Genomic DNA, 25889 nt, shown 5'->3' with positions numbered 1-25889 from the left:
AATTCGACAAGAAACTAAAATAAAGTTATCAAGATTATTATAAAAACCTCTAACAAACGTAAAACACTATGATTTAACATAATAAGATGCAACCGAGTGAAACGAGCTAGAAAGAAACGTTCACAAGAAAAGCTACTAGATGCCCAAACTGTTCTGGAAAAGGCACGAGAGTTCCAGGAAAAGCAAGTCTGGAGCAGACTCCTAGAAGGTCACAGTAAACATGAGCCTTCTGTTCCAAAGCTCTCGGGAGCCCAAGCCACACCAGTGTGTCCCCACTCGGAGCCCCTCCTGCAGCCACTGCCCACCACCCCAGCGCAGCGCCCTGGGGATGCCGGCTCCGAGGCTGTGCCAGAACTCTGGCTTCCGACGTGGGACGAAAAGCCCTGAGGTCTGCCCACAGAAACGCTGTTCGCACCAGCCATCACTTGATGGTCCACTCCGTGTCTTTCCATGGCCAAGAGGTAGCGGCTCCACAGGGCAACGGTCCAGGGGCAGTTCCTAACAGCGCGACCGTGAACGGACAAAACCAAATCCTTGACTTTCAGCTGCCGGTCCTGCAGTAAAGAATTCCAGGGTCAGGAGGTAAAATTTTATGGTTAAGACATCACTGCCCACAAGACATTTCCAGCACAACCACTGACAAAAGGAATTTCCTAAGAAATGTCCCTCGTGACCAGTGTCTTCAAGAAATTGCAAGCAGGAGTGAGGGGAAAGAGGTGGGAACGGGAACCGGTAGATTAAAATAGCCTGAAGAGCGTCGGCCAATACTAACGTGTGGGTCTTGTTTGGATCCAGGTTCAAATCTTCCATACATACATACTGAGGTATTCACCAAGGACACGTGACTTCCGGATTTAACTTAAAGTGACGTGGGATGGGGGAGCGGGGGAGGGCATGGGTGACACGACGCTCGTGCCCGCAGGCGGGTGACTGCTGACGCTACGCTGGGCGAGGGGCGCATGAGGTCTCATCTGACTCGTCTGTCTACATTTACACGGGTACATTTTCCGTGATAAAAGCTTGTAAGAAAAAAATCTGTTATAAGGTCCTCGATAGTAAGGCTGTGTAACTTTTTTTAGTTACTGGTCAGTTTAAACTAAGTTACAACTCTCGGAGAACTTCCTAAGTGAGGGGCAGATGGAAGAGGAGGACAGGCAGGACCGGCAGCACGCAGCCGCCTCCGGCCACGCAGGCTGGCTTCCCGTCGCCCCCACAGAGGTGAAGAGCAAGCGGAATCGGAGCGGTTATCTTACTAGGTACTGACTGTAGCGGATCCACAAGTCTGGGACCAGGCAGTTCTCGACCAGCGCGCGTTCGAAGATCAGCTGAACGCGGGCGGGGTCGCCGACTTTCAGCTCAAAGTCGATGTACGCTTGGTATTCGGCCAGCCGAGGTGCCTCTGCTTCCAACTGGGACGAGAGAGACCGGCAGTGAGCTGCCTGACACTGCCGGGAGGCCCCACACGGCTCCACACTCGGCTGTGGGGAGACCGGCTACACCGGGACGGGAATCACCGCCCCCACTCGGACCCGCTGCGCATACAGGTCGACAATCTGACGGGCAGAGGGAGGGCCCACAGTGCCCCTTCGTGGCAACAGCTACAAAGGCCCTTTAAACCCTTTTCTAAATCCATCCCTGAAGCACAGGGAATTTAAATGGCCCACCCATCAGGAACTGAACGAAAGAGAAACACAAAAGACCAATGCGAGCCATCCTTCCGAAAGGGAAGTTGTCTGCCCGGGCTCGTGGGTGGGGGAAGCGGCCGCACTCGAGTGCTCCTTTCCAAGCGTCAGCTCCTGCCGGCGCTCGGGCACACGCAGAAGGGGGCAGCGGCTACGCTGAACGCTGACGGACCCGAAGACACACCGTCACAAGTCTTTTTCAACAAAACCCTTAGTCCCCTCGTTTTCTTCTCAGCCACGCTCTGCCGACAGTCAAACCAAAACTGAGCTGGCCGAGGAGGCCCCGATGAGCCTTCGTGAAGTCCAGTTACACACACACCATTTCCGTGTGAAGGAGGGGACACCTCCCGGACAGCGAGGGCGCACGTGCGCCCCGAACACAGAAGGACGGTGTCTCCGAGCCTCAGTTCCCAGTAGTAACGACAAAGCAGTTACCCAGACACCGGATGCCACTGAAAACAACTAAAACTGCTGGATTAAATATACGGAACATCTTGAAAATCATCCACACACTGGTAAAGAAACAAGAAATACTGAAGAGGAAATCTAAGTGAAGGCGGTTAAGCTAAGCGAAGGTTAAGCTTTTGCTGGCTTAAGATATATAAAGACTTTGAACTTCACAACAACCCCCTGAGGCAGTGACATAACTACCTCCGTCTGACATTCAAGGCAAATGAGACACAGGAGGCTAAGTCCAGTCTCAGCCAGAGAGCTACCAGGTGGCAGAGCTACAGCCCAAGCTGGAGGCCCTGGGTCCTGACATCTGTGCCCTTGCTCACTGTGCACGGGACACCGAGGACAAAGCCAGGAACCCCAGCAGGCCGCCACAGGAGAAATGCAAAGATATCCACGCCTGGACCCACTGCAATGAAACTGCAGGACATCGAGCCACGCCGATGAGATGTTGAAGTCGGCCAGAGAAAAAATAAGGGTCCCCTTCACAGAAACATGAGTTAGCTGACTTCTCAACAGCAACATAGAAGCCAGAGGACAGAGAGATACATTGAATTGCTGAGAGAACACAGCTGTCAGTCCAGAATTCTATACCCTGAGAAATTAACTTTCAGGGAGAGCAACGAAGTAAAACCTTGTCGAACAAACAAAAAGTGAGAAAACCTTTCACTAGCAAACGTCCAGTGTGGGAGACTCTACAGGGTGGACCACAAGCAAAAGAAAAGTGATTCCAGATGAAAACTCCAGGACACATGCAGGGAAGAGGGGGAAAGTAGGTGGGACACGCACGGAGTTCACATGAACAGGCTGCACTGGACGACACAACATTAGCGATACCGCCTGTGGGTCAAGCAGAAAGGCAGGGAACACGAGAAAACAAGGGACTGCGTCTGAAACATGGTAAATGAGGGTAAAAGTATTCTAAAACCAAGAAAGATAAAAGAACACCACTCACAAATAATATTATTGTTAAAAGAAAACGTACAACACAGAAAATCCAAAAATTAATACTAGTAAGAATCTAGCAGGTTAGATAAAAATTAATATAAAAAACAAATTACATTTTATATACCAGGAACAACTAGGAAAATCTTTGAAAATATACCTTTCTCAATAGCATCAAATATATAGAAATACATCTAAAACTGTGCTCAAGAAACCAGGTGAACTTATAATTGTATAAAGCTTTACAGAAATACAAGGCCGCCTTTACTTCATTTTTATCATGAATTTTATGTTGATTTTTAGAGAGAGGAAGGGAGGGAGGAGGGGAGAGAGGAAAGAGAGAGACGGAGGCAGAGGCAGCCACGGGTTTGCTGCTCCGCCTACGCACGCACTCAGAGGTGGGTTCTTGCATGTGCCCGATGGGGGCCAAACCCCAACCTTGGCGCATGAACTATGGTCCAACCAACTGCCCCACCTGGCCGGAGTCTATTTCAAGTAGCACAGGCCTACACCATGTTCGGAGATTGGGAGATATGATGTTTAACAGGTGTAAATTCTCCCCCAAATTGATCTACAGATTCAATGCAATTCCAATTAAAAAACCCAAGTTTTTTACAACACAGACCTTGGGAAGCTGATTTGAAATTCACAAATTAAGAGCTAAAGAAAGCTCAGATGCTCCAGAAGAGGAACAGAAAGGAAGGGGCTCCCGCTACCTAAGACCAACACTGATACAATCACCATCACAACAGGGTCACGTAAGCCCGTGGAGACGGCCCAGAAAGGCCAGGAACAGAGGCACACGTGAACGGCCAGCTGATCTCTGAGAGACGTGGGACAGCTACCAGGGACGGGAGGGCGGGCTTATCGGAGTCAGGGCTGGACAGCGGGTTCTCCATGGGAACGGGACGAGCCCTGCCTCATCCCACACACCAACACCAACTGCAAACAGAGATCCAAACTCGAAATACAAACATGCAAACTTTCAGAAGAACACAGAGCTAAGTCTACTAATGACTTTGGACGAGGGAGAGATTTCTTAAGCATAACAAAAGCACAAACCATAAGGAAAACAAGGATAAGCCCAATTAGGTTAAAATTAAGGCTGGTCATGAAAAGATGCCCTTTTTAAAAGAAGACAAACGACTAACTTGGGGGGAACATTTTGCAGAACATACAACTGAAAGGAAGAATTAAGTTCCAAGACTCCCACAAGTCAATTAGAAAAAAAGATAAACCAAAAGGAAAATGTGTCCAAAAACTTCAACAGGCACTCACCAAAAACAGAAAACCTGAATGGCCAACACATGTGAAAAGGTGCTCAAGTTCACTGGTGATCAGGGAAATGCCAACTAAGACACCAGTTTCAGACTCAACAGACTGGCGAAATGTACGTGTGTCAACAAGCACGGTTAGCTACAGCAGTGAGAACCCTCAGACGCTGCTGGCGGGAGTGCAGAGCGACGGCCTGGAAAGCAGTCCCGTCCCTCGGGGCACACGCAGAGAACCTCTCTCCATGTGCGCCAGGAGACTCGTCACTGGTCACAGCGACGCGCTGCTTCCAGCACAGGCCGGAGCGACCCAACTCAGAACGTGGATGAACTGTCATACACAGCCTCAGAGCAAAACAAGTGGACTGGACCTATACTTATCAGTGAAGCCCCACACATGTTGAAAGGAAATAACACAGTGTGATCCCCTTATATACAAGTTCAAACATGAGCAAAACTAAACAATCTGTTGATTACAGACACATTCGTAGGTTGTGAAACCATACAGAAAAGCACGGGAATGAGTATCACAAAAGTCAGGAGAGTGATTACCTCTCGGGGGAGGGAAGAGGAGGCAATCGGGGAGGGGCACACAGGAGACTTCTAAGGTACTGGCAATGCTCTATTTCCTAACCTGGGTGGCGCGTACACGGGTGTTCACTCTGTTATTAGTATGTCGACTGTACAACACACTTATACACTCTATACATGTCACAATAAAACAAGTTTTAAAGACATTGTTTTACTTGCAACTATCGACTAGGGAACAGTTTACAGCGGGAAGCCTACGGCGAAAGAGCCGACACTCACCAGCGCTTCCTCATAGGGCTTGTATCTCTCCAGCTGCTGCAGGGCCTTGTTATAGCTCTGAACCACCGACTCCGGTATCGGGTCTTCCGACCACTCTTCATACTCTGCAAATGTCGCCTCCATATCTGTTGACAGATGGATTCAGTCCCATGGGTCTTGCCATTGGGATTTATCAATCCAAAAGTAGACTACACAGGGAAAATGGGGTGCCACTCACCCCTCCCGAGTCTGTGGCCACAGCAGCTCTTACTGATCAATTCTGAACCCTTCTACGGAGCTCAGACTTGGCCTGAGACCATCTCAAAGTACTGTCCCAGGCAGTCCTACCAACTAATCAATCAACCAAGTTAATGAGCCCCGGCTGGTGTGGCTAAGTGGACTGGGCACCGGCCTGCAAACTGAAACATCGCTGGTTCAATTCCCAGTCAGGACACATGCCTGGGTTTCGGGCCGAGTCCCCAGTTGGGGGCATGTAAAAGGCAACCACACATTGCTATTTCTCCCCCTCTCTCCCCCTCTCTGAAAATAAATAAATAAAATCTTTAAAAAGAAACCAGTTAATGAAACCAATAGCAACGCTTTAACATTTACCCGGCACCTCCTAACCCATCACACCCTCACGACTCTGTGAGGCGGGTCTTACTGGGATCTCCAGCTGCACTAAGGGTTATATCCACTGTCTACAGGAAACAGTACAGCATGGTGGCTTTGACCCCAGGCAGTCTTTGAACCCAGGCAGTCTGGCTCGAGTTCATGCTCTACTCAGCACACTATGCTGCCTCACTGGTACGTGAGAGGAAATCTACAAGCCAGCTCCATTCTAGCATTTTCTGCATATCATCCAAGGGTTCGCCTGCAGACCTACAATTTGTTAAATCAAATCCAAATCAACCATGAAGTAAAAAGAGAAATAACGCCAAGGCTCAAGTAAAGTCATGCACAGGTTCTAGGGGGCAGAGCACACGCCACGCCCAAGGGACAGACAAGGTGGCGGTGCCCGCCCCTTCCAGAGCCGCTCACGCTTGAGCTCCAGGACTTCAAAGGCTTGGCTTGCCAAAATACACTCACCCCAAAAGGAGAATCCTTACCAACACCCCAATAAATTCAGATGTGAACACTTCCGACTGACGGTGCCCCTGGACCAAATCACCCCGCAGAGGAATGATACAGGCCCGCGTAAAATCCCCACGCTGCCGCGGAAGAGGAAGTGCTGAGAATGTAACTCGGACTCAACAGAGCCCCCCAGAAAACGCGGGGAGTCGGTCTCCCTAATTCCTTTCAGAGACCCCCCCCCACCAGTGACTGGGCCCTCCTGACCGGGAGTCAGACGTCCTGCCTCTGACCCTCATAACCCACGTAAGCATTAACGAGTCAAGATACATTTTTGCCACGGGCCTTGTCCACAGAGACCCTGTCCAGTGGCAGTAAGAACGGCAGCCACATCTGCCTCACAGGACCCCGGGACAGGCCCAATTACATGACATACCCGAAAGCACTTAAAAACCTCGCAAGGCTGGCTCCTGGCGAGTCAGCTTCTCTTACCGTAGAGCGGAATGGCCAGCTGTCGCCGGAAGAGGCTGTGCACTTTCTCCAGCTGTGAATCAAAGGTTTGTTCCCAGTCAAAAGGGGAAAGGAAGCCAGCCATGGGCTAAAGAAGTAAATTCACAGTGAATGACAATCTCTGGTTCTTCCTACCTCAAAAAATTATTTTAACATTGTTAATTTCCAACTACAAAGAAAAAATACAACCTCTTAAACACGAGGTATTGTGTCAAATGCAAGAAGTACAAAAATGAAAGTCATCTCTGTTACTAAGAGTTTACGATAGGAAGAACACAAGAAGGAATGTAACAGATGACTACAATGAGGCAGCATATCACATAAGCGTCCCGAGTATCAAAGCCCAAAGCAGTGTGGCTTGCTTTCAGCTGGTTTTTAGGGTGGAGTTCTGCTATTACCAGGGGAGGGGAGGAAGTCAGGGAAGACTGGAGGAGCCGGCACGGGGGATGCATGCAGGCGCTCCGGAAGCGGGGAGAGAAGGAAAATGACTCCCAGCTGAAGGAACATCGTGAGTGAAAGTGCAGTGGCCAGAAAGTGCAAAAACGTCAGGAGGACGGCGGGAACCGAGTCCACGCAGGGTTACGTCCGACCCTGGAAAGCCACAGATGCCAGCCGAAGGAGCCAGCGCGGACGGCTTCATCAGGGCCACCGATGGCACCACTGATTTTTCTGCAGGGACTGGGCCAGTGTGACAATAACGATCTGTCAGAGGGCTGTACTACGCATCAACAATAACCCACTATGCACTCGCACAGTGGAGAGGGGCGGTAAAATACCATACATTGTAGTCTGAAAATGCAACCGTGATGGGGTCAAATGTCTGTTTCTACTGAATGTGTTGGGGGGGGGGGGGGGCAATGACAGGGTTATTCTTGTGCTTTATCCTGGAACCACTAACTAAAACAGCAGTGTCTTTAAGTGTCAGGAACAGACTACTGGGTCATGTGCTGTACAGCTGAAGAAATCACACAGCTCACACAGACACGGACTTCATCTACTTGCTGCCCACACCGTCACTGCGGGACTGTGAGCTGTGCTCTTCTAAGAGCATGTACAAAACCAGCCCCGACCAGTCAAAGGCCAGCGCTGGCCAGGGGGACAGGGCACTCACCCGGGCGGCTTCCACAATGGCACTTTCGAACTCCCGGTAAGCCTCCCAGATGGCCAGCCCTTTGGTTATATGTAAACCGACGGAGGAGAGGGCCCTTTCGAACACAGAGCGGACTTTCTCAAGGCCGCCTTTCTGGCCGATCCCACCGACTGAGTACTGGCCGTACTCTAGCCAAATGTTTGGACCTAAAAATGAGAAGTATTCCATTAGCGCAGAATGTAAAATACCCAAATATCAAAAATGATGCGTAACAAAAAGAAAGGAACCCCACCAAAACCGTACTCATTCATGCAAAAAGGGCATCATCAGTAAACACCCAACTGACCTACACTGATACTGCAGGCTGAAAGGGTGTATCTACACAGTGTTCCTACCAGGCAGGTCTGATTGTTGTGATTTTACTGCACAACACTACATGCCAGGTGGTAAAATATATAAAATGACCATGATTATAAAGCTTATTTATTAAAACTGAAGGAACCCAGTAATAAATTTCAATGAAAATAGTTACCAATCTGAGTCAATCTTCAGAAAGATTTCAAAGCCCAGACTTTTTCAAAGTGAAAGAAAAAAATTAAAAGCAACAATCCTGTTACTAGAAGTCTGTGTTTTACATCCCTTCTTCTCACGGTGTTTAAACGACAGAAGAGGCCCGGCTGCCTGTCCCTTTCCCTCCACTGCTGGCGCACGCGCTCCCACAGCTGTGAGGCCAGACCATGCACACGGCCCTGCAAGCACGCGTCAGCTCTTACCGTGCACGTTCTGCCTGTACTTTCCAAACACGTGAAGATACTTCAGAGACCTATGTACTAACTTTGTAAAATAAAAATACTAGAAAGACAAGAGAAGCCAATCTGAGGCTTACCATACGTTTTCCTGAGACGTGCTTTTTCACAGAAGTAGGCTTATTTCAAGAACTTAGCCAACGTTTTAGCTACTCTGTTTCCACTCACCAAAGAGGAGCTGCCAGATGGGCTGCAAATTAACAATGGAAATGAGCTAGCTCTTGGACGTGAAGGCCTCAGTGAGAGGGTGAGTCAAGTTCACAGATGAACAGTTCCTCCACTCGGAGAAGGTGATTTTCAATAGATTACGCTACGGCTTCTCCCAACGTTAAAACAATTGAGACGGACAAGTACTACGCACAGTATTTTAAACTCAGGAAACCCAAGGGAGCAGAGTCCACAGTGACTCAGAGACAAAGGTTCCGAAACAGGCATGAAGCCTCTGCACGAGGCTCCTCCAGGACAGAGGACTTTCAAAACCTCTGAAGAGCCGGATGAAGGGCACGGCCACGTCCTGCTACTGGGCACCGGCTGCCTCCCAGGCAGCCTGCAATTACTGCTGAGTATGTGCAAGGAATAAAGGAAGGCTATCTTCGGCATTTTTAAATATGAAAAAAAAGTTAAAAACTAAATAGTAAAAGAGTAGAATATTAATTAAAAAAACAACAAAAAAACCTAAAACACAGGCAAAAGCGGCTTCTCAACATTCAAAACCAGTGATACAATGTCCACAGACTGAAGCTCCTGAAAACAGCACAGGACCCCTCGGGCTGTTTTCAGGAGGAAACACAATAGAAGGAGCACAGCTGTCTCGTGCCCGCCCGCCCTCACCCTGCAGCCACCGGTGGGAGGGAAGGCGTGGTGCTGTCGCCAGCACTGAGTGACGAGCAGGCCTGGGGGCAGGAATGACTACAAAACCATAAGGGACCAAAGAACATCACAGCCTGGGGAAGAACACGAGATCCGAGATTGGGGGGGGGGGGGCAGGGGGAGAATGGGTGCTGTGAGCGGTGACTCGGAGACGCTCAGAAAGGGCTAACAGGACAAGCAGAAAATGTGCAACATCATGCATGTGAAACTGTCAGAGGTTCTTGAGGCCACAGGGGCGGTGGCAGCATCTGAGCAGAGCCACAGGGACAGTGTTTAAAAGCACATTGAGTGCAATTTTAAATTCACAAAACACCTATTATTTCCTTTATTTGGATTGTAAAAAGTAAAAAATTGACATGCTTGACTGGCAAAGGTACAAGAGAAAGTCTCTCCCTCAGGGCAATCTCTATTCTGTGAAGTGATGCCTCTGGGGGGGGCGGGATGCCCACAGCACAGAGGGAGGAGAATGGGATGGGGAGAATGTTTAAGTAAACGGGGGAACTTTTTATGCTTTTTTAAACAACTTGTCCATAGCACTGTCTGATCAGGTCCCCAATGTACGCACAGACAGTATTTAGAGAACTCACAAACGACAGGGGAGGGTGAAGGGACTTGAAGGAAAGCTAGGAATCTACGTCTCATTTGCGCTGGTGAAACGCCAGCGCCAGGACACGGGGCGGGCTCTGCGCTCACAGAGGGCTCCGTATCTCGGGCGCCGTGGGGGCTACTGGAATCCACGCAGGGGTCAAATTTCACAGAACTACATACATACACACACACACACACACACTATACCAAGGTCAGTCTTCCAGTTTTGACCTTGAACTAGTGCTATAAGACACTGGCGGAAATTGGATAAAGTACGTACACAGGGCTCCTCTGTGCTATTTTTATAATTTCCTATAAATATGGAATTCTTTTCTGAAGTTTTAAAATATTTTTATTTGCATTCTGTCCAAAACTTCTAAAAACCAATTCAATGTGTGAAAGGTGATCTTCAGTCACCTGGAAATGGCATGTAAATTTTCCCTGCCAGGTAAACTCGGGGTGTGATTGTATCCATCCACTTCCTACAGACACTCCTTCTACTCGTACAGCAGACCTCACAGACGCTGCAGTCTCGGCTCCAGACCAGCGCAATGAAGCAAATATCAGAACAAAGCAAGTCACAGGAAATTGATGGTTTCCCAGTATACATAAAAGTTATGTTTACATTATACTGTAGTCTATTTAAAGTATTATGTCTAAAAAAAGCACTATCTAGAAAAAATACAATGGACATACCTTAATTTTAAAATATTTATTGTCAAAAATGCTTATCTGAGGTTGTTGGAAAAAAACAGTGCCATGAGACTTGTCCAACACAGGGTTGGCACAACCCTGAAAACTGCATTAAAAAAAAAAAAGTCTCGCCCTGGCTGGCATAGCTCAGTGGATTGAGCGGGGGCTGCAAACCAAAGTGTCGCCAAGTTTGATTCCCAGTGCAAACCAAAGTGTTGCAAGTTCAATTCCCAGTCAGGGCATATGCCTGGGTTGCAGGCCATGACCCCCAGCAACCGCACATTGATGTTTCTCTCTCTCTCTCTCTCTCTCTCTGTTTCTCCCGCCCTTCCCTCTCTAAAAATACATAAATAAAATCTTTAAAAAAAAAAAAAAGAAAAAGTCTCCATGAAGTGTAAAACAGCTAAGCTAAGTGCAATGCAAGGAGGTATGCCTGTGTTTTAAAACCAAACACCTTCAACAGAAAACCACAGACGATGATGATAACTGAACTCAAATCTTCCTCACTGCTAGACTGACGCTCTCTTTTCTGGGCAGTGATCGGGGACCACAGAGACCGGGCCTGAGCGGCCCCGCCACACACCTGGAAAGGGCCCCCGGGAGACTTACAGATGTAATCCTTCACAGCTCGCTCGAAGAGCTCGTACACGTGCTCTCGGTCCAGGCCGTCCAGGGCCATGCTGATCTCGTCGTGCAGCCACTCCAGCCACAGCTCTGCAAGACAACGGCACCTCCCGCGTCACCTCCTCCCTCACCGAGGGGTCACCACCTCCCTCACCGAGGGCGCCCGGAGGGCAGGGAGTTTACTGTGAACCACCAGCACACAAGTGTTTCTTCCTCCACCGTTACACACCCTGGCGTAGTTCATGGAGTTTCCAGAAATTCAGTTCTTACCAGCTGCACCAAGCATGCAGAAGGGTAACGACCCCAACCAAGACCAAACCCCTACCCTCCCAGTGTGCCACGCCTGCTGGGCATTGTATATGTGGCACACTCCGTCCGGCACAGCAGCCTGACAGCTGCGGTGTTACCTTCGGTCAAAGGGAAGATCTCGCTCATCTTCTGGCGGGCCATGCGCACTTTGGTGAGCTCGCCTTCCAGCCGGAGCAGCCGGATCAGGTCCACGTGGCAGTTGTAGTCATAGACGTTGATGGAAAGCTGGAGGGAAAAGAAACAGAAGTCGACATTTAAAATGCCACCATCAAAATAACTTAGCTTTTTTCATCATTGGTGACACTGCACATATCTTCACAAGCAAAATGCACATGCTATCTGAAACAGCCTCTGAAACAAACCAAACACTTACCCTCAGGAAAAAGGAGGAAAATATCAATGCAAGAGGCTTTTTATCATAACCATCAAGTTCCCTCAAGTCTGCTACAACCCCTGGCAGAACACCCCTGGTTCTCTCTAAAATACAGGGGACATTCTAATGAAACAAACAAACACAAAGGATAACCTTCAGCAAGTTACTCACATTTCTAAGCTTCCATTCCGTCACCTATACAATCGGGATGCTGCTATGTTCTAACTCAGAGGTTCTTGTGAAGATTTTAAAGATAACTTAGTAATATGCTTTAGCATGTGCAAGGTAAAATAGGTAACAGTTCTTTCCTCTTACCAAACAAAAAGAAAAAGAGAAAGATCCCTAGTGGTAAAAACAAGAACAACAGATTCATATCTGTTGAAGCTGTATGAAAGGCACATAAAAGATTTATTTTTACACTTGAAACTTTTCAAACTAAAACTTAAAACACATTAAATAAATGCTTAAAAAGCTATCATACTTCTGAGACAAAAGGAAACTCAAAGAATTTGTTCTTCAAACAAAGGAAATGATTAAAGAAAAAAACATCTGCGAGAAAGAACAACAGAAACAGCAGGCAAGTGGGTCAGCACAATGAATGATCCTTCTCCTTGTTTTCTGAAATGTCTGTGATGGCAAGTGTTAAGCTTATCTGATACCCTACACAGCACTATTTAAAAGTAGGGATGGTGGCTCAGTAGACTGAGCACCAGTCTACAAACTGAAAGGGTGGCAGTTCAATTCCCTGTCCAAGCACATACCTGGGTTGCAGGCCGGGTCCCCAGTTAGGGGTGCGCAACAGGCAACCCATCGATGTTTCTCTCCCTCTTTCTCCCTCCCTTCCCCTCTCTCTAAAAATAATTTTTTTATCTTTTTTTAAAGCTTTTACTTATTTCTTTTCAGAGAGAGGGGAAAGGAGGAAGAGAGGGGGAAAAACATCGATGTGCGAGAGTAGTCACCTGTATTTTAGAAGGGGCAAGCAGAGCAATGGACCAGGAGCGACCCCCACACACCTGCAACAGCACTGACGGAAGTTCTCACTCTCAAAAGGGCAGTGGGGTGAGGCTGTGGGGTGACAGGGGAGATACGTGGTGTTCGTGTGATCGCCACACTTTATCATTTACAGATATGACTGTGTCTGTATGTATCAATTCACATACAAAAAGATAAACAAAAGTCAAAACAAATAAGAACATGACCTATTAATTCCCTTAAAAACCTCAAGACTTTTAGCAAGGTCCTCCTGCTCATGATTCATCAAACATGACAGGCTAAACCCATCCCTCGACTGTGTGACACGTTGAGAGAGGACTGGGCCAGGGCAGGACGCCAGGGGCTCTACCCCCCCCACCCCCCCCACCCCCACCCCGTTCTTGTGTCCGCATTCATACCTGGGGAGCTGGAGCGAACTTCTGGTTCTCACGTGGGCTCTCACGACACACCCATTTCAAAACTGACTGTGAAGTGTGTCACACAACTAACAACAATCAAAGAAATTAAGTTCTGAAAGATGTCCTTTCCTCATTAAAAAACACTCTAGGTTCTCCCCGTCACCTACCACCTCACACTCACCTGGGTCTGAACGTGTTTTCTGGGCGTGAAGGGGGGTGGGAGGGTGCTCACCAGTGATTGCAAGGAGCACCTCCGCCAAGTGCCCTTCACAGGAACACCGTGCGTGGGTCAGGAGAAAAAAGGATAAAAGTCACTGAAGTAGAGAACTACCTCTAGGATGACTTTCGGTCTAAACTTCTGATTTTTAGGCCAAAACAATGAAGATGACATATATGGGCAGTGCCCTGGAAGTCTGCACATAAGCGCATGCTGATGCACTTAAAAGAGACAGTCCCACAGAGCTCAGTGGGCACTGACCAGTGAGCGAGCCCACTCGCTGGTCTGTTCTGGTCTCAGGTCAGGAACAACAGAGGGCGCTTCAAACGAAGAGGCGGCGAGGCCAAGTGCACAAAATGACCCGCCAAGTCCCCAGAAGTCACAGAGGCCTGTGGAAGGCCACGTGCCGCCACCAGGGGCAAGGCAAGGAAAGGAGAGGAGAGGGGAGCAGGCCTTGGCATGGCACCTACTACGTGCCAACTCTGCCAGCAGCTTCGCACACACAGTGTCCCCAAGGTCCACAACAGCCCTGTGGGGGAGGCACTGTAATGACCCCCATTTTACCACCGGGGACGGACAGCACAGGCCCGAGCGCTGAGATGGCTGCGAGAATCCATGCTGTGCCACTTGCAGCCTCAGGACAGACACAAATGACAGAACGCTCCGCCTTTGTAACGTGGACAAGCACCGCAGCTAACTGAGGGCTTTCGTGAAACACACCCGGGGACAAGAACCGGAAATCGCATACGTGCCACCTGGGTCTTTCACGGGCCTCTCCAGGGTTGCTCAACATTACGCTCCACCATGAGGGCAATTACAGCAGCAACTGGAGGCTGTGGGATTAGAATGAGGAGAGGCGGAGGTCTGGAAAAGTCCATTTCTAGGCCCCAGGACAAAGAGAATGGATAAAGCAGATCCCGTCCTGGGTGGTCACCTTCTGAGCTCCATCCCACCCCCAGTGGCCTGAGGTAGGGCAGCAACTAACCGCAGGGCACCAGTGCCCCAGCGACCTCCACACTGATGCTCCCTCCGCCAGGATTCTCCTCTCCGGTTCCAAGCCTCCCCTTCCACTAGAACAGATAACCCTCCTCCCATCCTCACCGGACAGTAAGATCCAAGTCAGTCCAGGGGCTCCTTGAAAGGCCCAAGGCTAGAAGTCTGCAGGGACACAGCCAGCCTGGCACCGGGCACCGCAGTGCGTTTGCTGAACGAACAAGAGACCGACTGAAGGCGGGCATCTAGTTTATAGACAGCAAAAACGGCAGCCACCTGCCCACCCGAGCTGGTCCCTTTGACACCAGACGCAGTAAGTGGGACAAGCTACACCAGCGATGTTCAGCCTTTTTCATCTCGTGGCACACACAGGCCACTAAGATCAGAACCTGCAGCACACCAGAAAATGCACGAGTACATTTTGCCAATCTGACAAAAAGAAAAGGTGGTATTTTGATTCATTCACACCGGACGGCTATTGTTGTGTCGGCTGATGTCATTTTACTTGACTATAAGGAAACAGAGGTCAGTGCCCCCCACTAAACAGTCAGGTATCCCGTGTTTTAAAAACTCTGCGGCACACCAGCTGAAAATCCCTGAGCTACGACCACGGAGGAGGAGATCACCACTTCACAACGGAATGACAGTACCACTTCCAAGAGGCGACATTACAAGGACTCCTCCCACCCAGCAAGGCTGAGCGACCTAGGCAAACGATTTCACACCCAGTGCAGCATCTGGTCCACAGCCTTGGAAAGTTCACCCTTATGAAAGACTTCGAACAAATGTTATCATCCATTCTGAGCCTGCTCTCTCGGCTGTCAGTGACAAAGAATGTGCTCCATGTTTGTCCCTGCAAACACCCCACCCCACCCCCACGCTCCCCTCCGCCCTGCTGTGTGGACCCCATAGACGGGGTCTCAGGTTCTTGCTCCCAGAGGGGTTAGGCCAAGAGAAGACGTCAGCAGATGTTTGGAGAAAGAGGAGGAAGAGGCAGGTCAAGGTATTTCTCCCTGATAAGAAACGGGCCACTCCCTTTGACCTTAGGTCTCCGCTGCTCTCCACACAACCTTTTGAAAAACCGGCCACGCCCCTAACCTCTTCAGGCCTTAGGGTGAGCACGGGTCCCGCTGGGACTAGCCCTAGGACACCAACCTTCCCCCAATTTCCCTGCCCAGTCTTTTAATAAACACTGCAGTCCCTCCAATGACCTCTGCTCAAATCACCCTAATTTGAAAGTGCCACCATTTCCTGCTGGGACACTGGATTACACAGGAGTTAACAGATGAGAAAGCACCTAACAACTAGGTGACAATTAACTGCTGTGAGGACAACTACATGGCGAAGGAACAGTTGCTCCCAATTTACAGACGAAGAAGCTAAACTCAGAAGACGTGAAATCCTCCCAGGCGCACGCAGGTGTGGCACACCCACAGCGGGTCTCAGCCTCCCCCCGCCGAAATCTCTCCTTTTCCATTTCCAGTATCATCCTCGTGATCACCGGTATTCCCTACCACACCACGAGGAGAATGTCTTCGCAGCTGCGGGGCACAGACGAACGGTGCGGTCAGGGGCGGGAGTTGTGAAATCGGCCCCAAGTTCAAAGCCTGACTCCCCCACTTGCAAGAAATATAACCTTGAGCGAGCGAGTTCCCTTCGCGGGGACCGCACTGCCGCCTCACCGGGCCGCCGCGAGGGTTCACCGGGAAGACGCGGGCAAAGCCCCAGGCAAGCAGTGCTGGGCGTTACGCCCAAGGATGGGCGTTACCGTGATTAATAGCGGCTCGGCGGCCCCAGCGGCTGCAAGACCGCTCAGGACCGTGGAGGAGGGCCGGGGCCTGGGGACCTGAGAGAAGGCGTCCGCTGCCCGCCCCCGGGCGCACCTGCTCCTCCAGCCGCTCGATCTCCAGCTGGTTCTTCTCCTCCTCCTCGTCGTACTCCCACTCGTACTCGCCCGGGGAGCTCGCGGAGGAAGCCGTGGGATACTCCTCGTCTCCGTCGCTCTCACTCACGCCTTCCTCCTGCTGGTCCCACGCTGGCCCCATCGTCTTGTACGTCGCAGCGGCCACGGCCCGCGATAACACCTTCCTCCTGGTCCTCGCAGCCTTAACCTCATCCTCCTCGCCCTCCACCTCGGGCCCCGCCTTAGGCTCGGCCTCGGGTTCCGAAGCCGAGGCTGCGGCTGCCGTCGCCATCTTGCGCTAGTGACTCCCGGGTTTTCACTCCGCCGCCGAGGACCCGCGGGCGTACAAGCTGCCCGCGGCGCGCGCCTGCCCGAAACTTCGCTGTCTTGCCACCGGAAGGGAAAAGGTGAGCCTCGGATGATGGGGAAATATCTCAGGACACTCAACTGATTTTATTTTCATTACTTTTGTGGAAGTTCTCGTGAGAAAAAAAAGACTCACAAATACGGCACCTGTTCTGTCTCAACTTCGGACGGAGTTGGGTCTTTGGACCGGAAGTGGAGGCCATTAGAGGAAGTCGCGATGGGAGCGTGATGACTAGGGTAAGGGTTTGGCGCCATCTTGAGAAGGTCGAAATGATTGTGAGAATAAATAAATACCTTACTTGTCGCCTAGTCTGACTTGGCGTGTGGTTCAAGTATTCCCAGCAAGTGAGCCTCAAACGCAGAGAAAACCCGAAGTCTTCGGGGATCGATTGCACCATTCATGAAAAAAACCCATTTCCCAAAGAAAATTCTCCCTTTTATGTTTTGCCTGGTGCCTAGTAGGCGTTAAATACACGTGAGTTTCCTCGTTGTATAAGCTCATATTCTGCAAACCAATATAATAAATTACATTACAAGCATTTAACTAGAAATTCTGAATTGCCAGGTATTGTCATAAAAATTGAGTTTACTGTTATTTATACAGAAAAAAATGTTTCTAAATCAGGACATGGAGCTCGTTCCTTTTTAATCTTTTAACATTCCCATTTTGAGGCATGAAACTATAAGGTGTGTTTGTTCCCTTGCTCCTTCACGAGCAAGCTTGGTGAGGCAGGAATTATGTGTTTTTCTTTCCGTTGGATCCCCAAGGCCGAGTATGGCATCTTGACTCATGGTGGGCACTCAACACAAACATGCCCATGAATGAACTGTCCTTGAATTACATATTACAAAAGGCCGAGGCTTAGAGAGCTCACGCCATTTTCCTAGGGTCACAGAACCTGGAAGGTGCAAAACCAGGATTCTCATTCACTGTTGTCCAAATTTGAATCCCAAATGAACCTAACTTTCTGAGCAACCTTGGACAAGTTACTAAGCCATTCTGAACCCGAATGTCTTTAGCTGCAAATCGGGGTTAAGAAAGGTGGACTGGTTGATCCTCCGCGGTGGGCTTTGCGGATGTAAACTTGGGTCCCGCACTCCAGCCTGAGATCGACCCTCTTACATCCACACCCCAGCGCGGAGGACGAACCCTCAGGCGACTTTAGACTTTCCCGCTCTGCGCCCCGCTTTCCCCCGAGGGGCGTGGTCGAACGCCGACACGTGCACGGAGCGGGAGGATGCAGGTTCTAAATCGCGGTGACGTCCTAGAGGCCGCGCGCACTAAGCTCGGAGTCGGCTGGCAGGAGCGCCCCGCCCCCTAGTCTCGCTCCTGGCCTGCGCAGGCGCAAGGCCGCAAGATGGCGGCGGCTGGAGTGGGCCGCCTAAGACGAGCGGCGTCGGCCCTGTTGCTCCAGAGACCGCGCCTACCGGCCCGGGAGCTATCAGCTCCGGCACGGCTCTATCACAAGAAGGTAGGGGTGGGCAAGGGGGTGCGTGGGGTCCGCAGCGATCGGGGGCCAGGAGTACTGGGGTCGCCAAGGGGACCTGTGCGTGCGAGTGCTGGACGGAGGCCCATTCTAGAGAGGAGTGGCCTCGGGATTCTGCGCCGCTTGGGGATCCCCTGCTAACGCCCAGGGTAACAGCGGCCCCCGGCTCAGGATAGAGGGGCCGCACCCTCGCGCAAATCTGCCTCAACTTCCCTTGCTGCGCAGTGACGCTAAACACGCAGGAAACAAAAGCTGTCCGCGGGTCCTGTCGTTGGCTGCCGTCGTGCATCCCAGCCATTAAACACCTGAACAGCTTTTGGGTCCCGTTAGGACCTGCCAGCCCGACTCCTGGAAGACACACACACCCGGGCGGGCTCCGGCTTCAGCCAGGCCCCTGCCCTGGCCAGGTGACCTTGGGAAAATCGCTGCCCTTCGCTGAACCTGCCTCCCCATTTGTAAAATGGATATCTTATTTAGCAGCCCCTTACACAAGATATTCGTGCCTAGCCCGTGGAAACCATTTATGGTGCCGCTGTTGTTCTTGTAGGAGCTCATAGCCTCCGAGTGGAGTCACACGCGAAGCCAGCAGTCCTGTTTTCATTTTCACGTTTCGTTTGGGGTGGGTGGATAGGGATAGATATGTCATTTGCAGCCCTTGCCTTCCGAGGGCGTAAAGTCCCTTAGATAGGAGACTCTAGCACTCGGAAAACAAATAACGAAAGAATGCAGTAAGTCAACATGGGGCAAAAACTTCCGATTGGATATTATCTTGTGGGTGCTTGGGCTTGGAGTCAACCTCCGTGGCAGGTCGGTGGGGGAAGAGGGATGAACGACCAGTATACTTACGGCTGACTGGTTAAAAACCTCAAGGCTAGCAGAGCCTTCTGTGCGCCAGTTTGAGTAGACATTTATTTTGTTTTGGCTTCAGTTCCTCTCCAAGGCCTTTGCTCCTCCCCCACCCAGGGGTGTGTTTTGTTGACAGTGCACGCCGAATCCAATCCGTTCAGGCTGGCAGCCTTCTAGCCACCAGGGTGCGCTGCTGCACCGGGGCGATTTCAGGGCCCTGAAATCGTTATGGAACTGAGTTTATCATCAGACAGAATTGGGTGCTTTCATAGCATTGTTCCTCTGTAACAGTCTCCTTGAGGCTTCTGGGAAAGCCTTCCATATATGGACCATAATTGCTTTTAGAATTTTTGAGTAGAAATTATCCTTTGAGAACAGTTTTATTTGGAAATAACAAAAGTGTCATTTGAGCCCAAATCTGGTGATTTAGGTGGGTAGAGGTCAAATAATTACATACAGTTAAAAACCCTTTGGAACTAAAACATGATTTTCCTCCAGCATCACAAATCTCCAGGTAGTTGGGGAGGAGATGCAAAAAGGCTTTGGGTCACAAACATTCTCACTGACAAGAGGTGACATCTGTTACTCAGTGACTGCCCGCCAAGCTCCGCATTGCTGACGTTGCGCTCACCATCAACTTGGCGCCAAAAAGGAGTGATGTGATTTCTCCTAATGCTCTCATTTCAGGTGGTTGATCATTACGAAAATCCCAGGAACGTGGGGTCTCTTGACAAGACCGCTAAGAATGTTGGAACCGGATTGGTGGGGGCTCCAGCGTGTGGGGATGTAATGAAATTGCAGGTACAGCTGGTTTTCGTCGTTGGTGGTAACGGTGGTGCTGTGTGTGCTTCCACAGCTTGTGAACCGTTTCATTTGCTCTCCACTTTGATGGCAGTGAATGGGGATGGGTCAGGGTTACAGACAGTCAGAGCCAAGCCTGCATCCTGCAAGCCTGCATCCAGCTCTTCTGCTGGCACACTACGCTGACCCTTTCTTTTCTTTTTTTTTAATAGATGGGATGATATATATTTTTTAAAGATTTTATTTATTTATTTTTAGAGAGGGAAGGGAGGGAGAAAGAGAGAGAGAGAGAGAAACATCAATGTGCAGTTGCTGGGGGTCATGGCCTGCAACCCAGGCATGTGCCCTGACTGGGAATCGAACCTGCAACACTTTGGTTCATAACCCATGCTCAATCCACTGAGCTACGCCAGCCAGGATGACCCTTTCTGACACAGTAAACTGATCGCACTGTTCTACCCACCGAATCAGCTTAAATTCCAGCGTCAGTTCAGTAAAAGGCTCTGTGAATGTCACTGACCAAAGGGAAACCACAACCGGTGAGCTAGCAGTCCCCAGCGAGAGAAGAAACCCAGTAAATCAAACCCCCTAAACTGAAGACGACAGCAGGAAGGCAGTGACTGGCACTGTGGGTAAACTGTGGCGTTGTCCACAGCCTCCTTCACGGTGGGTGGGTGGGCGGCTGGAGAGAGTCCTGGAGCTTATCTTAGAAAACACAAACAAGGTGGGCGGAGCCACAGCCACTGATGGCGGTGGAGAGAATGGCATTAGCCAGAGCCCCTGAGTGGGACTCGCCCGGTGTCTTCAGAGGCGGTCTGACATCACAGCCGTGAGAACTGCGCAGCCAGAAGCAGGCTACCGTCACAAAGCCTCGAGGGGGGCACATTTTTCAGCCGCTCTCTACCAGCTGGGCCTATATAATTCTATATAATCATTCTTGTGTTTGACATCCCATCACTGCACTCTCCAAAGCAAACTCGGTAGTTAATGCCAACATGGAAAGCGGTGAAAGCCACACCAGAGCTCCTGGGGAGAGCCCCAGCAGGCCTCCGAGAGTGGCCCACCCCCCGTCTCTCTGCTAGATTCAGGTGGACGAGAAGGGGAAGATCGTGGACGCCAGGTTCAAGACGTTTGGCTGCGGTTCCGCCATCGCCTCCAGCTCGCTGGCCACCGAGTGGGTGAAAGGGAAGACGGTAAGGCTGCCCGCAGACCCGGCAGAGCTCGCTCACGTGCTCCACAGCTCAGCACTCAGCTCCAGGAGGGGAGGGCCTGTGGGGGGCGGGGGGAGAAGAGTAACTAGGGCTTTTAATTTCCCCTGCCCAGGTTGGCATTAAATTCCTCTCCGCCTTGGGAACAGTGGATAATTTTATTCATGTTTTTTAGTTGGGGGGGCGTTCATCACTTTCACTTGGGGGTTTCTGTGGTGTTTTGTTTCTAATTAAATATAAAAAAAGATCCTCAACCTCTGCATCTAACAAAATAGAGCTCAGAAGAAATCTCTGGCGTTCTCCGAGGTTGCCGGTGTTACAACTTCTCAGGAATCTCAGTCAGGCCAGGGGGGGTCGTACAGCGGTTTGTTTTCTGCCGTGTGTTGGGGAAGGACTGCAGGGGCTTTTAAGGATTCTGGGAACGAGAAATAGGCCTGTGGAAAGAGGGACCGAAGACCCCAAAACACGCGGCGGGTGGGGCAGAGCGAACAAGCACAGGCGGACAGGGGTGTGTGCAGAGGGAGAAAGGCAGGGACATCTCCATCCTTTCCTCTGCCGGGGCCTCGCTCCCCAGCAGCTGCGGGAGTAAAGGCCTGAGCCCAGTGCAGAGCCGTGCTTTCTAGACCCCAGTCGTCATTAAACCCTCTCGGAAAAGCCCAGCTGCAGGCTGCTCGTCCTTGGAGCCCCAAGGACACGCGTGGAGGGAGCAGAGTCACGCAGAAGAGTGCGTGTGGCGCTGGGCAGCGCCACGGCGGAGCGGTTTGCTGCGCCAGGCAGCACACACCTGACCTGTCCTGGCAGGGGGAGGCTCTGCGGTGCTCTGTCATCGGCTGTCTGCAGGGAAAGGGGCAAAGAGGAGACGGCGCACCCGTGCTCCCGGGACCTGGCCCTGAGGGGCCTTTGAGTTGTGATCAGAAAATGCAGGGAGATGGCCTTTCTCTGACCTTGAGATCCTCCCATCTGAGTTTCCAGAAAGAGAACTGAAGTCATAATTCAGTGGAGTTAGCAGAACTGTCCGATTAGGGGAACAGAAAGATGGGGAAATCGGCTTTTCTTAAGCTGGCGGGCCCCTGTTCCCCAAGGGCGAGGAACCTCCCGCCTCTCGCTCTGCCCTGGGCCCAGCCACACCCCAGGCGCCTGCTCCCGAGTGTCCGCAGAGGAAGAGCCTACAGAGAGCCCTCAGCCCGGGCCTCCCTGGGCCACAGTCCCGTGCTGGAGCGCCACCAGCCTGCGACACCTCGGCAACCTCCCAGTGCCATCAGCCCTGCTAGTGGAAGGGGCTCATTCTAAACATTTGATACAAGGACTTCGGAGAAGCCGGTGTTCACAAAAGCAGCACAGGAAGTCACCGGCCCCCAGCAAATCTGATTCCTGGGAGACCTCTCACGGGGTCTCTTCCTGGCTCATAGAAGCAGCCCTGCCGGCCCAGCCAGGCCACACAGCTGTGTACGCCTCCCCCCTGAGACCCCCCACCCTCGCGGCCTTGACACGCAAGTGGGGGTCCTGAGAAGGTCCTCCGCCTTCGTTGGGGGTTATTAGCAGAAACCATCCCCCGACCCCCTACCCTGCGGGGCTTTCTCATTATCTGTCCCCCCGGACAGAGCGTCGATAACTGCTTCTCTTCCCCACGCGCCTCTCAGGTGGAGGAAGCCCTGACCATCAAGAACACAGACATCGCCAAGGAGCTGTGCCTCCCGCCGGTGAAGCTGCACTGCTCCAGTGAGTCTGCCCTCCGGGGGGGGGGGGGGGGGGGGGGGGGTCATGCCGGGGTCACCCTGCTGCGGTGGCGGAGTGATGGCGGATCCTCTGTAGTCAGGACTCTGTCCCTCTGACCTCCCGAGGGCTCGAGCCCCCGGTGTCACACCTCCTGTGGGACAGCGTGCGGGAGGCGGTGTGCACCCAGCCTCGGGCTGAGTGCTTCCCAGCACCTTAACCAGTTGATGGAGATTACTGACCAGATCGGGTAAAAAGCAGCCCAGAGCCAGGCCTCTGGCCAGGGGAGGGCTCCGGGAAGAACCGAGTGCCAGGACAGGGACAGGCTCTCTCAGTCTTCAAGGAGTCCCCTCAGCCCAGAGTTCTTTCCCCTTGAGCTGGAGTTCCGAGCGCCCCTGAACAAAGGGCTTAGCTTGCAGGCGTCTTCACACGGCGTCAGACAAAGCCCGGCCTTCTCATCGGCCTTCTCGGGCCCGGGCCCTGAGCTCGGGCATCCGCTGGCCTTGGGCCGCCGTTCCAGCTCCCCTGACCCTGAGCTTCCTCCGCGGCCTCGCTCCCAATGAGTGTTCGTTCACCTGCAGGGTCACTGGGCAGTGGCGTCCGCCAGCTTAACCAGCATCCACTGCATCCACTCCAGTCTTCCCCGTGAGAACTAACACTTGTTGTGTCCCTACTGTGTGCCAGCCACGCAATGCACGTCCTCACACAGACCCAGCAAGAAAAGCACAGTTGTCCATTTTCACAGAAGAGAAAGTAGATCCGCAGAGACTCAGAAACTAACCTGGAACCCCAGGGACGTCGCCCCCACTCCGTCTCCATAGCCACTGCCAGGGGATCTCAGGCCCGCTCCAGCGCTGCCCAGCGCCACCCCACCACCCTCCGGGCCCCAGAAATTCCGTAACAGGCTGTCTTTCCTTCCTTTTTTCTTCCTTCCAGTGCTGGCCGAAGACGCGATCAAGGCCGCCCTGGCCGATTACAAACTGAAACAAGAACCCAAGAAAGGGGACACGGAGAGCAAGTGAGCCCTCAGTGGCGGAGCCACCCACCGGACACTTCGCTTCAGCCACTGACCCACCCGCCCACCACCGCGCAGCCCCCGGAGCGCACCCGGGCAGAGCTGCGCCCTGCCGCACGCAGCCTTGCTGTTCCCGCTGTGGCTGTAATGCAAGCAAAATACACCGTTTAACCGTTCGGAATCCTGTGCTTTCTTTCAGCCCCTTTTGTCGCCTCAGTCCAGTTTATGTTTAATTGGGACTGTGTGTGTGGCCTCAAAACTGCCGTCAATAGTGACGTCTCACGGCTCGCTCATCTGTGAAGGGCTCAGAGACGTGTTGTACCTGAGTCTGTTTGGGGAAATTACCGACAGAATGGCTTGGAGTGATTATTTGACAGAACCAAGTGTTGTACATAAAACAGATCTGCATATATATAATAAATAAAAGAATGTCAGACAATGTTTCCCTCTGCTCGGCCGTGTCTCTCGGATACCTCGCCCCAAAGTGCTGCCCAGAGCCCCTGGGGTTCCCAGGTGCTGGGCCGTGGCCACACACCCCTGCGCGCACACGGTGGGGGTGGGCGGGAGGCTGCGTGTGGAGACCTGTACGAAGCCGATGTCCTGTTCCAGGGGGCAAGGGTAAAGCAAAGGAGTTGGCCATCTCTTCTGTTCGCTCTTTGCAAAATAATAACAGATCGACAACTCAGAGGGAAAGCAGAAGGTTCTTTTTGTAATTTCACTAGCTTGGGAAGTCCTGACATCTGACGGGTGCTGGCTTAGACGATGCTGCAAAGCTGTGGGCCAAATACAGGAAAGGGCTGCGGGGAGTGAGCTGAAGACAGAATTCCAGGCCCAGGGAGGGGGTGTGGGTCTGGGCAGGCGCCTCTCCCACGCAGTGGGCCAGCCACAGGGGAGGGGCTCCTCTGTCCCGTTCTCTGCCCTGCGCAGGTGCAGTGAGGAACAAGTGCAATGTCCTCACCGCTCCTTCGCTCCTTCATTGTTGGCACGTGCACAGCAAGCTGGAGCTGGAAACATCCCTCCCCTGCGCAGGCTCCATTACTGGGCACTGACCACTGTCCCCCTCCCCCCTGCCCCCACCACCTGGGGCTGACGGGCGAGCTGGAGCCTTCTGAGGCACCCAGTTACGCAGCCAAAAGCCCCCCACAAGAGGCCTGATTTTCTCATGAAAACACAACACTGAAATTCTAGCAAACAGCCTGAAGTCTCCTTAACTCTCCCAAAGTAAGATGTGTCTTTTCTGATGGTGGCTTTTTGCTCAGGCATGAGCTAGCTGCCTCTTCTCTCTTCTCTTAAAGATACCTCTTTTAAAATATATGTATCTGTATATACATATATATATATATATTTTAAATTTTTATTTATTTATTTTTAGAGAGAGTGGAAGGGAGAAAGAGGGAGAGAAACATCAATGTGTGGTTGTCTCTCACCTGGCCCACACTGGGGACCTGGCCTGCAACTCAAGCATGTACCCGGACTGGGAATCGAACTGGTGACCCTTTGGTTCACAGCCCTCGCTCAATCCACTGAGCTACGCCAGCCAGGACCTTTTTTTTTTTAAGTCTTCTGGGTTCCAGGGAGGGCAGGGAACTTCAAAGGCCGCTCCCTCCAGGCACAGCCTGTGGAGACCACAGGGCAGACCTTTATGAGAATCTCGAATTAGAGCCCCTGGGTGAGCCGCATCACGTTGTCCTGTGTGGCATGCCTACTGTTTAATTCACGGTCCCTCCAGGCTGCTGGTCTCTCCCTTCTTTATTATAGGTGACAACCCTACAATTCCCCACCACATTCCTTTAGGATTTTTTTAATGAGATGTTTTTGTCCTGGTGAACGCCCTCTGAGAGCTGAAGCTGACATGGACACATCAGACGCTGCTTA

General features: G+C 51.6%; 2 protein-coding genes across 3 annotated transcripts in view; one reads left to right on the top strand and one right to left on the bottom strand.

Moving 5' to 3' along the window:
* Nucleotides 1-17182, bottom strand: part of SART3 (spliceosome associated factor 3, U4/U6 recycling protein) — a 28776-nt gene extending 11594 nt beyond the window's left edge. Inside the window, exons 1-8 of one of the 2 annotated variants that reach the window (XM_028528277.2) lie at nt 16559-17182; nt 11800-11926; nt 11378-11482; nt 7833-8017; nt 6704-6809; nt 5162-5286; nt 1254-1409; nt 416-554 (exon numbers count right to left, since the gene is read on the bottom strand). In XM_028528277.2, coding sequence (XP_028384078.1) covers nt 416-554; nt 1254-1409; nt 5162-5286; nt 6704-6809; nt 7833-8017; nt 11378-11482; nt 11800-11926; nt 16559-16870 — 1255 coding nt within the window. In that variant the 5' untranslated portion in view covers nt 16871-17182. The remainder of the gene's footprint in view (nt 1-415; nt 555-1253; nt 1410-5161; nt 5287-6703; nt 6810-7832; nt 8018-11377; nt 11483-11799; nt 11927-16558) is intronic. The other variant, XM_028528278.2, reaches the window with a different exon arrangement.
* Nucleotides 17183-18224: 1042 nt separating this feature from the next.
* Nucleotides 18225-24466, top strand: ISCU (iron-sulfur cluster assembly enzyme). Its single transcript, XM_028528223.2, has 5 exons — nt 18225-18416; nt 19965-20078; nt 21161-21271; nt 22927-23005; nt 23936-24466. The coding sequence occupies exons 1-5, from the start codon at nt 18303-18305 to the stop codon at nt 24019-24021; spliced, it is 504 nt and encodes a 167-aa protein (XP_028384024.1). The 5' UTR covers nt 18225-18302; the 3' UTR covers nt 24022-24466.
* Nucleotides 24467-25889: the final 1423 nt, after the last annotated feature.

Source organism: Phyllostomus discolor, chromosome 13, assembly GCF_004126475.2.
Source record: "Phyllostomus discolor isolate MPI-MPIP mPhyDis1 chromosome 13, mPhyDis1.pri.v3, whole genome shotgun sequence".
NCBI classification, from domain to species: Eukaryota; Metazoa; Chordata; class Mammalia; order Chiroptera; family Phyllostomidae; genus Phyllostomus; species Phyllostomus discolor.
The sequence above is the reverse complement of the archived record's forward strand: the minus strand, read 5'-3'. Positions and strand labels throughout refer to the sequence as shown.